General features: G+C 38.3%; 1 protein-coding gene across 5 annotated transcripts in view; it reads left to right on the plus strand.

Annotated features, from left to right (window-relative positions):
* Positions 1-13,824, plus strand: part of TRIM2 (tripartite motif containing 2) — a 175,732-nt gene extending 161,908 nt beyond the window's left edge. For all 5 annotated transcript variants that reach the window (XM_019521664.1, XM_019521666.1, XM_019521662.1 and 2 more), the window contains exons 9-12: positions 215-383; positions 2,360-2,430; positions 6,225-6,365; positions 9,339-13,824. In XM_019521664.1, the coding sequence (XP_019377209.1) occupies positions 215-383; positions 2,360-2,430; positions 6,225-6,365; positions 9,339-9,491 (534 nt within the window). In that variant the 3' untranslated portion in view covers positions 9,492-13,824. The remainder of the gene's footprint in view (positions 1-214; positions 384-2,359; positions 2,431-6,224; positions 6,366-9,338) is intronic.
* Positions 13,825-14,937: the final 1,113 nt, after the last annotated feature.

Below are 14,937 nucleotides of genomic sequence, written 5' to 3' on the forward strand. Positions count from 1 at the left end.
AAAGGACACATTTCAGCAAGTTTTTCTTCTCAAATGGTGAAAAAAATAGAGTGAAAATATTTGTATTGTCTTATAGCAGCAGTTAATATGTTGGTTTAGTTTTAGATTTTAAAAAACGTGGCTTCGATATATTTGACTATTACAGGAGGTCTCTGTATTATATTGGCTTATTTTTATGATACAATTTTTAATGATGTTCATTTTGTTTTGGCAGGCAAAAATTGGGTCTGGAAAGCTCATGGGACCAAAAGGTGTTTCTGTTGATCGCAATGGGCACATCATTGTAGTGGACAACAAAGCATGTTGTGTGTTCATCTTCCAGCCGAATGGGAAAATAGTCACTAGATTTGGTAGCCGAGGAAATGGGGACAAGCAGTTTGCAGGTACACTTGATGGTAATATGTAAATCCCCTTTTCTTGCCTCCAGTGCTCACATTTGCATGATGGTTGAGCATGTTGAAGATGCAATATCCTAATAATTCTTTTGTTGCTTAAAAAAATGATGAATACAAGCCAAAGTATGATCTTCAGTTTCTCAGCAGAAACCCCAGGAAAGGAAGGGTCTTTGAGCCTTTTTATCTGAAAACTGGAAATTGTCCAGAAATTCATGATGCTAATTTGCTTGGTGCTGCATTAAGCAAATTTCACATTCTTCATAGTCCACTCTTCCAGAATGCAAATTCATCTCTGAAAGACAGCTTTGAAATATTGTTTTTACTGCTTTTTGGGCTCCTATTAAAACAAAATGTTACTGCTTACTCTGTAGTTACTTTAATCAGTCAGGAATATTGGAACATCTGTTCTGAGCCAGTAATTGTAACCACTTTTTATAAGTCCCCTCCCTTTGCCTGGAAATATTTCAGACTGGTGACCCAGGGAGGGTAGATCTGAAAAGGTCATTTATAAATGCTTCAAAATGTCTGCACTCAACTATTAATGATAATTAACACCTCGACAGCCCTTTATATCTTTAAAGAATCGTACAAATATTAGCTAATCCCCCACCTAGATAGTTGCATAAATAATATTTTGCAGCTTTGAAAACAAGCACAGAATTTTTAAGTGCAAAATTAGTCATGCATAGTTATAGAAGTGGAAATGGCTGGTATTGAGAAACTTCCAGTACCATGTCAAGCTGGGCATTTGCACATGCTGTTATCCAGTTTGCACATGTAATCATGTTATGCTTTTGTGCATTCCTTTTTTTTTAATATTGAAACTAAGATTCCACATAACTTGTCCAAGTCCTTTTAAAGGTATTCAGACATTTAGACATCGCTGTCAGTTAGTCTGCAGTGAAGAAGAGTGTATGGAACAGGAGGAATAAGCCCTTACACTACGTGCTGTTCCAATCTGTTCCAGGTTGGCGTCTCTAACAGATCAGGTAGCTGAACATGCTCTAGTTTTATTACATTAGGGACTGTTAACAGTGCCATATGGTACACTATAATTGTGCATATTGTATTTGCTTTGGCTCTAGTTCTGCCAAGAGTTAATTGTTACCAAAGCTTTCTGGGTACAATATTTTCCTTCCTTTTTAAATCTCATAGGATTAAGTTCCTGAGTTCAGCCAAGCAAAAAAGTTGCAATAATTCATCGGATTGATTTAGCTCTTCTTTGTGCTGAATATCACAATTTCCTGGATTCAGTCACTGTTTGAATTTGAGTGTACATAGTTTCACCTTTTTTGCTCAATTAATTGATCACAAATACTGAAACTATGAATTCTGTGTCAGTTTCGTTAGGTAGCATATATGGCACTTCTAGTTGAAGTATCTGTGTTTTGAAATTTAAGGTTTGTTTTTTGCCAGAACTTGCATGTGCAACTTTGATATACAGAGCCAGGTTTTTCTAATAAAGAGCTTTTTCTAATTATATTCATTCACTCATGACGACATACTTGTTTTAGAATTTGAATTCCTGAGTGTTTATGAAAAATGAACACAATGTATGTGAATAGGTGTGATTTAATTTAAAACTGCAAATTTGTTTAGAAAAGCTTTTGTTTAGAAAAATCTGCTCTGAGCTCAAGTACCGTGCCATGCTAATTAAAGGCTATGATGCCTATAAAATAACTGGTTTGTAATAAGTGAAAAAACAAGCTTTATTATAGATAAAACTATGATATGAGTTGTAGGAGGACAGTAAATTTGCCCATTAAAAATAGTGCTATGTTACTTGAAAAAAAGAGGTGAAATAATTCTTAATTCTGAAGTGGTGTTCTCATTGAAGTATTATTGTTCAGTAACTAACTTTGAAAATCTTAAGGATAGATGAGATTTTCATCATTTCTTAAATCATTAAGTAAAAATACTGATTTGTTTATTTTTGTATTATTTTTTCCTTTTCTGCATTGCAGGTCCTCATTTTGCTGCTGTAAACAGTAACAATGAAATTATTGTTACAGATTTCCATAATCATTCTGTCAAGGTACTGTTAATTAATACCACTTTGCTATTCTGGCAGTTTTGTTTAGCTTTTATTTAACATCTTATTTTCTTGAGGAAAATTAAATCTCATTGAAGCAACAACTTCATATTTTATACTGTATAATTAAATTTACAAGCTTTGATAAGAAAAAAAGACTTAATAAAGGAATGGACATTCTGAGCTCTTAACTGTTGCATTTAAGTAATTTCTTAATGCAGGAATAATTGATTGTCTTGATTTGGGGACACTTTTTCCTGATTAAATAATATAGCTTAGTGAAAGTTATGAATTGAAGTGATAGCAAATATAATGAGTTTACGCTATTTAGCTTTCTGCCAAATTGTGTCTTTTATAGTGCGTGCCTTTTCTGATATCATGACAGGAAAGGCTTCTATTTCCCTTAGATAGTTTCAAGAAAAGCTTCCATCATTTCTAGCCTAAAAATAGTATAACAAAGCAGAATGAATGGAGATCACATGTTAAATGTCCAAGTATATTCTCATAGATTTGTATCTTAAATGTCATAGGAGCCACTCCTGGCCATCTAGTCTTAATGCCTGCATAACCCCACCCGTAACATTTTAACCACATGTTCCTGGATTTGGCAAAACCAGTCATTTTCTTGATGATGTCTGTTGTATGCAAGTGAAGTCCTGAGTCATGACTAGTTAAAAAGTCATATGACTACCAGTACATTTTTGTTGTTGTCAGATTAATAATGCAGAGAGCAATATATTTTACTATTTATTTCACTTAAAGTCTTATGTGCTTACTGCCACATGAATGATAAAATGTCCACTAATATCTTTAACCTTGTGCTGAATCATCTGGCTTTTTTATACTTTTGGAGTTAGGGAAGAAATAGCTCATGTTATGTGGTCTGGATTAAAGCAAAGAAAGCAACACCACTGCAGGAGCCATAAAGCAGATTGTTTACATGGGTTAGTAGCACAAGTTGTCTGACTTGATAAATTATACCTTGACCAGTAGGGCTCACTGCAGCAATGTGAATGACTGTTGAGCGCTCCTGAAACTAAAACAGCTTACAAGACACAAATAAAGTCAAAGGAGGTATAAGAAATGTGGCCTCAAATAAATTTAAAATCTACACGTTACTTTCTAATAAGATTAAACAGTTTCTCTCTGATCCAACTGTGACTGAGTAGATAACATTATTGTTTGTTTCACTCAACTAGTATTTAAACTGAATAAAAAAGCCTTTTCTTATATTTCTATTATTTTCTATTCTTATTTTTGTGGTGTTCTACTCTAAAGTCAATGTATATAATTGCTGACAAATTGGACAGTTTTTTGTACCTTGTGAAGATATTTGTTATTTTCTTCTTAGAAGGTGAAGCAGAGCACAATCCCCGAAATGTTACCTTAGTACTTAAAATCCTCCAGTACCCCCAAAACATTTCCACATCACATCAAGCTTAAATGATATATAATCCCTGATGATAATTGCCACCATTTCCCTTCAGGGATCTCTGTTTTCTTTTGTCGTCTTCTCCCATGGCAACCCATTCAAGCCGGACTCCTGCCTCTCAGTGATAATTCATTTTTCTGCCCTGGAAATAGATAAGCATGTCTCTGCTTTTCCTCATTATCTTGTTCCTTTTTTACTTTAGGGACCACCCTCCAAATTATTTGATTCGAAAATTTATCTCCCTTCCTGAAGACCTGCTGGCAACACACCTGCCAGCGTAGCCCAGTATAAGTCTCTTATCTTGAATTATTTTTCTCCTTTTTATTTCTGGCTCCCTGTACTAGCAAATCATTATGGCTTATGACTGGTCTTCTCTTACCCAGACAGGTTACCTAGAGTCCCCAGTAATGTTATGAAAATACAGAACCGCATTGTTTGGTGTCTGCACTCTTTCTTTGTTGCTGCTTTGTCACAGGAGTGTGGAACATGCCCATGCTGTTAAATGATGGAGCCAATTAGCCTTTGTCCCCCTGCGCCACCACAACACTGTGTGGATATGGCTACACTGCTTCTGGTTTAGAAGACAGCCCACCCAGGGTAGTGTGGCCTGTTTGAGAGCATGGTAGGTTTAGAGTGCAAACAAGACTTGAAGGCATCATTCCCACTTAACAGCACAATCATGTTTCACACTTCTCCCCTAATTTGTCTGTGAGATGCATTCTCAAGTAGAGCTACATTCTTAGGGTTACCGCACATCCTATTTTTTTACTAGGACAGTTCTGTTTTAGACACCTGTCCTGGGTATTTTGTTCGTTTCTTCAAATGAACACTTTTGACCCATTTGCAGAAACCTCCCCCTGGACAAAAGCGCTCATTTAAAGGAACTAACAAAGCAGCTGGGATAGCTGTCTTACTGCCCTGCTCACCCACGTGATTTGCTCCAGGCACCTCTTGTGCCCTGCTTTCCTTTGAGATTGGGGCCTGGAAAAAGCTGGGCACAGTTCAGAGTGGAAAGGAGGGAAAGCCAGTCACTCATTGAGATTCAAGAAATACAGTCATCATAGGCATTCTGTGCCTCCAGAAAAATTTCTCTTAAAAATTTACCAAATCTTGTAACTTCAATGCAACCCCCTTCTTGTACCATTCACTTTGGAGACATGGTTCTTACATGGGAGCTCCTGCAAATGCCTAGGTCTTGAGTCAGAACAGCAATTTTACAGGATGGTCCAAGACAAGTCAAACATTTTTAGGCTATGAAAAATGATTTCTCCTCTTTCTTAGTCCTGTCTGAAACACAGGCTAAGCATGCTTTCCCTCACTACACCAGGATTAGTGATAGAGCCTTTCCAGCTCTCTGTTTCCTGGATAATTTTTTAGAAACTATTTATGCATCTTCAGTACAGTTGCTGTATTACCCATAGAGAGGGTACAATTTCCTGTTGTTCCCAGGCCCACCTAGCTCTGATGGTTAATGAAAGGTTGCTTTAGTCAGCTGCTTCTGAACTGACTAGGAGTGCAAACCAGGTATAGCCTTTGTGCTCCCCATTTCCTATGTCACTAGGCACAAAGGTGACAAAAGGCATCATCTTTCCTGATATTCTGTACCCATGCTGCAATTAGCACAGCACTGATTGGGACTGAGATGAGCTAGAAGCCACTTTGCATGTTGGATACTTTTCTGATTGCAAAATGAGCTCCTTGTATACAGGTTAGACTGTATAACTCAATGTGTGGGGAAAAAAAAAACACCTCTTCTATATGGGTGAGTCTTATTCATAAACCCACATTTTCAGAACTTTGAGATGGTTTAGGTTGTGTGTGATTCCTGGAATAGAGCACTTTTTCTTTTAATGAACTCATTCTTCCTCTCCCTCCCTGTTCAGGGTGTAGTTTTGGTTTGGTGATGATCTGAGTGAATCCCAACAGCTTTTTGTTCTTTTGTTCTTCATTCCTATTTCACCTGTCATCCACATCCCCAAAATTAAACGTTAAGCATTTGAGTATGATGAAATGTAAATACACTGACTATTTCATGTACTGTTCTAGGACGGCATACCTCCAGCTTTATAACATGTACCTTACTGTTTCTCTCAGCGAAGTAAGCACACTTTTACATTATTAAAACCAGAGAAAAGGAAATAAGAAACCAAAATACCTAGGTCAAGAGTGTTCAGAAGAGCAAGGCTTATCAAGAAGGAAGGAGACTCTTGGGTGCATTTAATTCTGACTCTTCTGCTTTGCTAGCATAGTTGCCCCCAGTAATGCCAGTAGCAATGAACTGGACAGCCTCGGCTGTCCAGATTAGTAGAGGTTTAGATAATGTTTGAACTAATCCTTTATTCACTATTTTTTTAAATTAATGTAGGTATTTAACCAAGAAGGAGAATTCATATTGAAGTTTGGATCTAATGGAGAAGGAAATGGCCAGTTTAATGCTCCAACAGGAGTAGCTGTAGATTCTAATGGAAATATTATTGTAGCAGATTGGGGAAACAGTCGAATACAGGTAGACAATTTTTAAAAAATATATGTATGTAGATATGTGTATATATATGTGTGTATATATAGTTTAAAAAAGTAAATAATATGAGAGGTACTGGATTGACATTCCTGGAAATTCAAGTCTTCTGCTTTTCCACAAAAGAGGAGAATTAGCCAACACAGGCTTTCTAATACAACCTTTACCATACTTCAATGCTGACGGTCACTTTTAAGAGTAGAAGGGTTAATAGCTTCCATGTTCTTTCAGTTCTCAGACCCTGCTATGACTGCTAAAAAGGCTGATGGACTTCTTATGATTAAATTACCCATTCTCTAAAAATAGACCAGACTCATCAATTTGCTTCTCATTGGGTGCATATACTGTGGAGTTGACTAATTAGCTCTACAGTAAAGCATCACAGTCTACACATGCACTGGTATTAGGGTGCAGTATATTAATTTACTTCACCATAGGATAGTAATGTCAATGACAGTACTGTCCTACAGCAGAGTAATTTACTCCACTGAAACACATGTGTAGACCATGCCAGGGGCTACCTGGGGCACGAGGTTGCTAAAGCCCAGGGCTACCTGCTGCCTATCTTGGCACTTCAGCACCCACGTGCCCCAGCCAGCCCCTCCACCACCACTGCCTAGAGCCCAGGACTGACCCCTTGGACCCTCTGCCAGTCCAGGGCTGCTCCACCCCAGCTCAAACTACTGTGAGGCTGGGTACACATTTAAGTACTGTGCCTTGAAGAAGTCTTCTTCAGCACAAACTGAACCAGAGTTTATTACATGGCCTCTATGGCATAGGCTACCAACTGCTATCTTACATATTATGAAATAGTTTCAGCATGCCATGTGAAATTGGGACATCAAGATATGCAAAAACGTAGAGAGAATGGCAAATTGAACAGCTGAATTTCTGAATGGCATAGATATTGCTATTCTTCAGACAACCACATTTTAAAAATATCTCTCGGATGATAGGAGGCAGCTAATAGATATTTATCTTGTTGAGAAGTGCTTCTAGCTGGGTCTGCTGAATGTCTCTGGCCAACTTTAATCTCCTGAAAAAATCAGGCACTTTGCTCTGTTCTAGGTCAGAACTCAGGGGCTGGTTGAATAGACTTCCTCATCCAAGTACCATGTGAATGGTGCCTTATAGCTGTAGGATAAAGATCTGAGCTGGGTTGAAACCACACCTTTTGCCCCAACAGGGGTGGCTCATGTCTTCTAAGATTCTCCTTCCTAGATTAGCCTGGGCTTCTCCCTTTATGTTAATGTGTCTTCTGGGAGAAGGTATGGTAAACTCTGGTCTTATTCTAGAAGACACTTGTTTCCTCCATCCTGGCTCTTCCAGGTGGTGACCTGAGGACTTGCTCCTCTTAATTTTTCTCTTGGAGATCACTGGCTGTTTGTTCCCACTTTCTGCTACACAACACTAAAAAACCTCTTCTGCTTCTGTAGCCACTGGTACATGCAGAGCCCTTAACATTAAGGCTGAGGTATTCCCATAATGCACTCTACTCTGCAAATACAATTGGCCTCAAATGAAACATCACATAAAACTGTTTTACACAGGAGGCTTATTCAGTACTGTACAGGTGCTAGCATAGGTGGATCTAGGATTTAAAAAAATGATGTGTAGCAGATATGACCCGCACCACAGCCCAACCATGGTGGGAAGCATGAGATGTGGCTGGCGTCTGCAGGCCCAATGAGGACACCTAGAGGGGGCAGGCAGTGAGCAGGTGAAGGAAAGTAGAAACTGTCCACTGTCACTGCTACCCCTAGCCAAACTCAGCATCCCAGGCAGCCGCTCCCTGCAGCCCCCAGCTGGAGCAGGCCATGAACAGCCCTAGGGCTCCCCCTGCTTCCAGTCAGCTGAGAGGAGTGGCAGGCAGATATCCCCCTTCCTGTGCCTGCTTTTGGGGGCTCCAGGTATGGGGAGTGGCTCTATGGGGTGCTGGGGTCAGCCAGGAACTGCATCCACAGATGGGTCCTTCCTCCCTGACCATTCCTCCTGGGTTTTCCCTGCCAGCCCAGGGCCACCATCTTTGGGGAGCAGATGTTCAGAGTGCCATGGACAGCAGCAATGGGCAGATCTCACTTTCCTGTGCCTAGTCCCCCCTGGCTGTGTCCCCCCTGGCCTGGTGGCAGCAATCACTCACTGCACTACAGAGCAGAAGATGGGTTGTAACTGCACCACCACACCCCCTGGATCTACCCTGGGGGTGATAATTTATAGTCACTTTAACAGAAGATAGAATACTTTAAAACCCAGAGAAAGAAAATGATCTGTCTGAGCCCTGAGACCAATCCAGGCACTTTCTTTCCTCTGTTCTTTAGTCTTTTCTCCTTTTTAACCGAGAACATATTCAGTGTTTGTTGTTAAAGTTGCACTTCTTATATGCAATGATAAGTTTCAGTGATTAATTATTGTATATTATTGTCATTTGCAAAAGATATCTAATAAACAACTGAACATATGTATAAGCAGAAATGTTTAAGTTGACGCTTGTTTGTTATAAAAGAAAAGGAGCTGCTGAAAAATTCTTCATGAAGCGCACTTTTCTTCCTAAATCCAAGTAATTTATGCCCTGAGAAACTAACAGATTCAGACCTGTGTATCTCTGTAGGAGTTTGAAGGGTCATGATCACTGATATTTGGAAGAGAAAGGAGGTGTTGATTGGGTTGTGTTTGTAGTTGGTTATTTTTGGAGTGAGGAACAGCTGCTGGTTTTATTTTGAATGTGATTGTATGTTTTTAATTTTTGGCAGATGCATCTACAGAGCTGTAGATGGGCTTCGTAGGAAAATATATTTATAAATGTGACTTTTTAATTTTGAGATACGGGTCAGATTCTGCTCTCACTTAGAATGGTGTAAATTCACACTATCAGACTATACTGATGTCACTGAGAGAGGAATGTGGCCCATTACTTTTATTTTTCATTCATAACATTTGGTATGTGTTTTCTTTCCCTTGAAGGTTTTTGATGGAAGTGGATCATTTTTATCCTACATTAACACATCTGCTGACCCACTTTATGGTCCCCAAGGTCTAGCCCTAACTTCAGATGGGCATGTTGTAGTTGCAGACTCTGGAAATCATTGCTTCAAGGTCTATCGGTACTTACAGTAACAGTGGGCTTTGGGATGGATAATTCTCTGCCCTTAACATACGACTGGGCCCAGAGATCCTAAATTGTTCTCTCTGCAGGATGTCCACTACTTAAAAGAATTCATTTACAATAATGGAAGGTATCTTCAGTGGACTTCTCATGTTCATTTCCAAATGTACCATGTTTACGTAGGACTTGCATCTCTTATGTTCGTCATGGAACTTTTTGTTGTAAGGGTTAGTAAACAAAACCCTCTTTGCTGAATTCATGAAGACAATGAAATATTGAATATGTGAACTGCAGCTTATGGAACAGGAATTTATATAGTTGACTGATTTTCCAATATAAAAAAAGGAATTTAAAAAACCCCAAACTATTTGAATGGGTTTGTTTGACCTGGAAAGGATAGCTCCTGTTTTGAGCTTCCAAATTTGAAAAGTGTCATTGGTATGCATTATTTGACCCAGAAATGAAGTCTGGGACTCTTCTAGATCTCATTATCATGGTAGGTATTACACTTGTAACGTTCTTCAGACTTAGTAACTATAACCAGTAGGTTCTTTTAGTAAAGATATAAAGTTAAGTCATACACAATCTTCTAGCTGTAATTGTGAGACCTAACACAGCTCAACTTTTAGCACTACAAGCATCAATGCAAACTTCCTACTCTTTTTGTGGGATTAATGAAGGATTGTTTTATGTGCTTGTTTCTCACCCCTCCTAATGCTCAATAGGCTGTAAGGACTTTGAAAAAACCTGAAATTTCTAAAGCTTTGAGAAGACTTTATTGTAATAACATTAGTGACAGCTGAATTTCTGTAGAACAATGGACCCATTAACACAAAACTAATTCATTAGAATCAGGGTCAACACAGTTATATGATGTCAACTCAATTAAACTCATGTGCACCACTCTTCCATACACGTTCCTTGCTGTGCTTTCTTGAGACAACTCATTGTGTTCAACAACATAGCATCATGCAGGATAGAAAGCCAGACAGGTACCCTTTTGGAGGACCTACATTGTACAACCAAAGGAACTTTGGTTAACTGAGTTGTATGGTGAAAACCAAGGGTTACCAAAGCTATTAGTTTTTAACTTAAGAAAAGTACATCTCAATTAAAAATTTAACCAGTTCCTGCAGTCCTTCATCAAAAGCCTTCTTCAAAAACAAAATGGGGGCTGCAGGATTTGTCCCATTACGTGTGTGTGTGTATGTCTGACACGATAATGAAGAGAGTAAGTGTAAGTGATTTCAGCAAGCTGAACTGTAAAAGCCTTTTGAGTATGGCAGCACTCTGAAAAGAGTCCCCCACAAAATCTGTTCCTTGTGAAACACCAATCTAATTGAAAATGCTTACAACCAATGACTTGGCTCTGCTGTCATTATTTTCTTGTTTATAATGTGCACCTGTCCCTTTTCAGAAACATTAGCTTTATTAAGAATCATGAACTTAAGAGTCAGAAGATGTTGCTAGAGTATGGTGGCCCATATTCTGTCTCAAACCTTGGCAGAGGAGCTAGTTAGCATGTGCCAATGGTGGAAATTGTTTGGAGTTGTATCTTGCTTTTCTTTGTTTTGGAATCTTAAAAAAGAAGTGGGGTGGGTGCAACGAATGGGGAGTTATTTTAAGCATGTCTGCCAGCCTGGAAATATGGAAGAGATTTGTTTTTAAATTGCTTGTTTTAAATATTGACTTATTTCTAACAGGAGAAATCTGTTGTTCCGGCTCTTTTGAGAAACATGCCTTTCACTTCCAGTTTTTCTCTAAAGAAACATTTAATGTTAAAAAAAGAGTAGACCCAGCAATTCATAAAGATGAAGTAGTCTCTTTTTTGAATAATTATATTTATTGTTCTCTCTCGTTTACTTGATTTTGCACATATAACCCAATCTTACAAACCTTTGAGTCTTGTGATTTCAGTAGGATGACTGTGTTATGTAAGGGTTTCAGGGTTTGGCATAAAATGTATCCGTAAAATTGGTAATATTGCTTATCAAATGTTAAAAACAAAGGTAATTATTATGAAGAAAGCAAAATATTTTGGGCTTGAATTCAGTTTGTCCTAAAATTCTGCAGGGAAAATGGTCAAAACTATTAAAGTATAAACTGTATTCTCAAAATCAAGTACAGCTGTAACTCAAATGTTATGGTACCCAAAGATGTATTTTAAAAGTGTCTTTATAATCAACATTCAATTCAACATTCACCCTATCAATCTTAGACATTGGAGCAACTTGAAAACTCTTAATATCCTTAATGAAAAAGGATGATTTATATGACATTTCAGCTATATTTATTCACTAAGAAAAAGGATTTCACCAATTTTTAAGCTGAAAACTGAAAGAAAGAAAGAAATAGGCTATTGTTGTAGGCTGTTTTTAAAGGACACTATCAGTCAAATTTGGCCCAGGATTCAGATTTTGTAAAAATATTTTACTAAATTTAAATGGAAGGATTTCCATAAATTAAAAAAACACTATAGGCCAAATCATCCATTGACAAAGAGTGCCACAGGGATCCGATCCTAAACTATATGTTAAAACCCATACTGTAAATGACACCACTTCATGCTTACATACGTGTACATTTATACATTGTTCCGTTAAGATTATCAGAGGTAAGGTAGTTCCCTTCATCTGGTACTAATAAATAAGACTTTGCTTAGCTATGTCAACTTTATTACATCTGGATGAAACCTGAAACTATGTATGTTCTCCTTACAACCAAGCTAACAGATGTTATGTGTGATGGAGCCTTTTCCTGAAGACTTCTAGGTCTTTGTTCTTCCTTTGTATTGTTTTCTTTTTTTAGAAATTTGGCTATGGCCATACCCACTGCATCTGAGCAGTGCTGAAAATTGACGCTGATTTGGATTGCCTTTACCTAGCAAATACTTGCCATTTAAACCCAGTAGAATTATTCAGTCCCTTCATAAAGCCAGCCTTAATGTGCCTGGCACAGGAAAACTGAGAAACACATTGCTCTTACAATGTGTTTTTTAAACCAGTCAGCTGAAATGTTTGGATTACAGACCTCACAGAGAACTACCATAGTAGAGGTTTGGTCATTTTTTGTGATGGATTCTTTTTCTCCCATGTAAGTGATGGCCAGAATTTCACTGTTTGATGCAATAGTAACTCTCAGTTATTAACATTGATAAAAGGCTCTGGGGCCAGCTGTGTTTTCCAGATTTCAGGTACACCCAGGGCAGCGTTGACTTCAGTGGAATGCTGATCAGCAGCACAGAAGGCATGGATGGCAAAAGTGTATGTTCTGTTTAAAATGACATACCTACTGGAAGGATTTTCAACAGATAATCAGATGTTATGTTACTTGGAGTCTTTTAGGACAAACTGCAAAATCACTCATTTTTGAAATAGAAGAAAATAGTTAAATTCAATAGAAACACTAATGCATGTTTACACAGATTAAAGTTTTAGCAGCGTGACTGGAAAGAAAAAACAATATGGCTTACGGTGAATATTGTCTAATATTGCTAGAGACTTATTTATTAGTAAATGCTGTTTTGTTCTGTAAAAGTTACAGAGCTTTCAACTTTACAATTATGTTAATATTTTTATAACTAAGGATCTAGTGTTGCCATAATGAAAACTATAAGTGCCCAATAAGTTATGTTTGTCATAAGGAAATGATTTTCATTTATGGATGACAACAAGTATGAAGTTGTGATGTACATCAAGGAATTGTAAGTAGTGATTATTTGGTCTGTTTGTGGAGACTGTATGAAAGATATTTCTATTGTAGAATAGAATGATTCTAAATAGGGTATGTTGTTTCTGATGAATGTACTGCACTTCAGTTGATGTTTGTGAGCAACACAGCCTTAACCCTGATGCTTTTGCTTTATGACATGGGAATGTTCCATAATTTGCATAATGTATCAGAATATCCCTGTGCTAGAAATCTGTATCACTTGATACATTGTACCCTTCTGGTTTTAGGAGTGAATATGCTTTTTTTTTTTTTTTAGTTTTTGTACATTCCATCTTTGTAAGTCCATTTCATATGTTTTATGTACAGAACATGTAAAGTCTTGCACACTCTTAAACTGATGAAATATTCTAGTCATTTGTTTTAATTTTTTCCTTATAGAACAAAATACAGACTCTGTCTACTTAAGGTCAAGGATGAACGATGTGCATCGAAAAGTGTTTGTATGTGTGTAGTCTAGCTTCATGTGTGCCACGGTATTTTTGATGCTTTAGCCTACAATTAAAAATTTAAATTTACTCTGTCTTGGAAGTGTAGGAAGAAAACAGTCAAATGTGTATCTTTACCACGCACAAAAAAATCCAATAATAAAAATAAAGCTTGTTTCCTCTGTTGTTTTCAGGGTAGAAGATTTATTTTTCAGAGTATCACATATCCATTGCACTTGAAAATTTCTCTGTAGTGCTGAGAGGGGAGCAATTGTCCCAAAGGGAAAGTTCCTGCCAAAGACTACAAGACAGAAGAACTGTGATTATTGCATTTGTTTGGCTTTTCTCACATAGGTACAGAGGAAAGAAAGAAGATTTCTTTTATTCATGTCCTCTTTTTTGGTATCATATTTTTTAGAAATGTAATGATCTTATATATAGCCTTTTGTAAAAAGTTCAAAACCTTTATCCCCATTAGTGGGAATCAAATTACAAATGCTAAGCTTTCTTTTTTATTTTGCTGGAAAGTGACATATCTTCACAACTATGACACAACCTTTTAGAAGTCATATTTGGAAAAGCCCACATACTGATTTAACACTGGCTTGGGCTAGATACAGATATTGTACATAAACTGGTATAAGTGATTGGAAACTGGTCTAAACCTGTAACAGAACAGAAGTTCAGCATGCACAAACTGGTTTCAAAATAGTGGAACCCGGTCTAAGATAGTCCTGGATGACTGTAGTATTAGGGCGTGTGTAGATGAAATGGGGGCCCTAAATTGAAGTGGTGGGTTTTAAAAAATACTGCTTCAATTTAGAGCTGATTAAACTCCCATGTCATGCACGCACCCCACTGACTTAACTGCCTCTCTGGCAGGGAGGGGAGGACAAGATCCAGATGGGTGCAGCGGTCCCTGGGCCACGGTGGGGGAGCTGATGCTTCCTTCTGTGACAGCAGCAGCTCCCCCCAGGTGGCACCCGCCCACAGGCACCCGGCTCAGGCGGCCCCAGAGGGCACTGCAGCCACGGAGGGAAGCACCAGGCCCCCGCACAACTCAGAAAGGCAGGCAGGCTCTGGTGGGGGGTGGGAAAGATCAGGCTCACCACTTTTCTTGGGCGGAGCCTGCTTTCCCGGCTGCTGCCAGGCTGCCTGCAGGGTTTCCTGCAGAGCTGCACAGAGCCCAGTGCTTCACTCCGTGGCTGTAGGGCCGCAAACTAAAACTCCTCAAAGGAGTCATTTAAGGCCTCAAGTCATTTAAGCACATTATGCCACTGAATTTCCTACAGCACCTGGA

This window comes from Gavialis gangeticus, unplaced genomic scaffold, assembly GCF_001723915.1.
Source record: "Gavialis gangeticus isolate Ggan-Ray unplaced genomic scaffold, GavGan_comp1, whole genome shotgun sequence".
In the NCBI taxonomy this organism is placed as follows: Eukaryota; Metazoa; Chordata; order Crocodylia; family Gavialidae; genus Gavialis; species Gavialis gangeticus.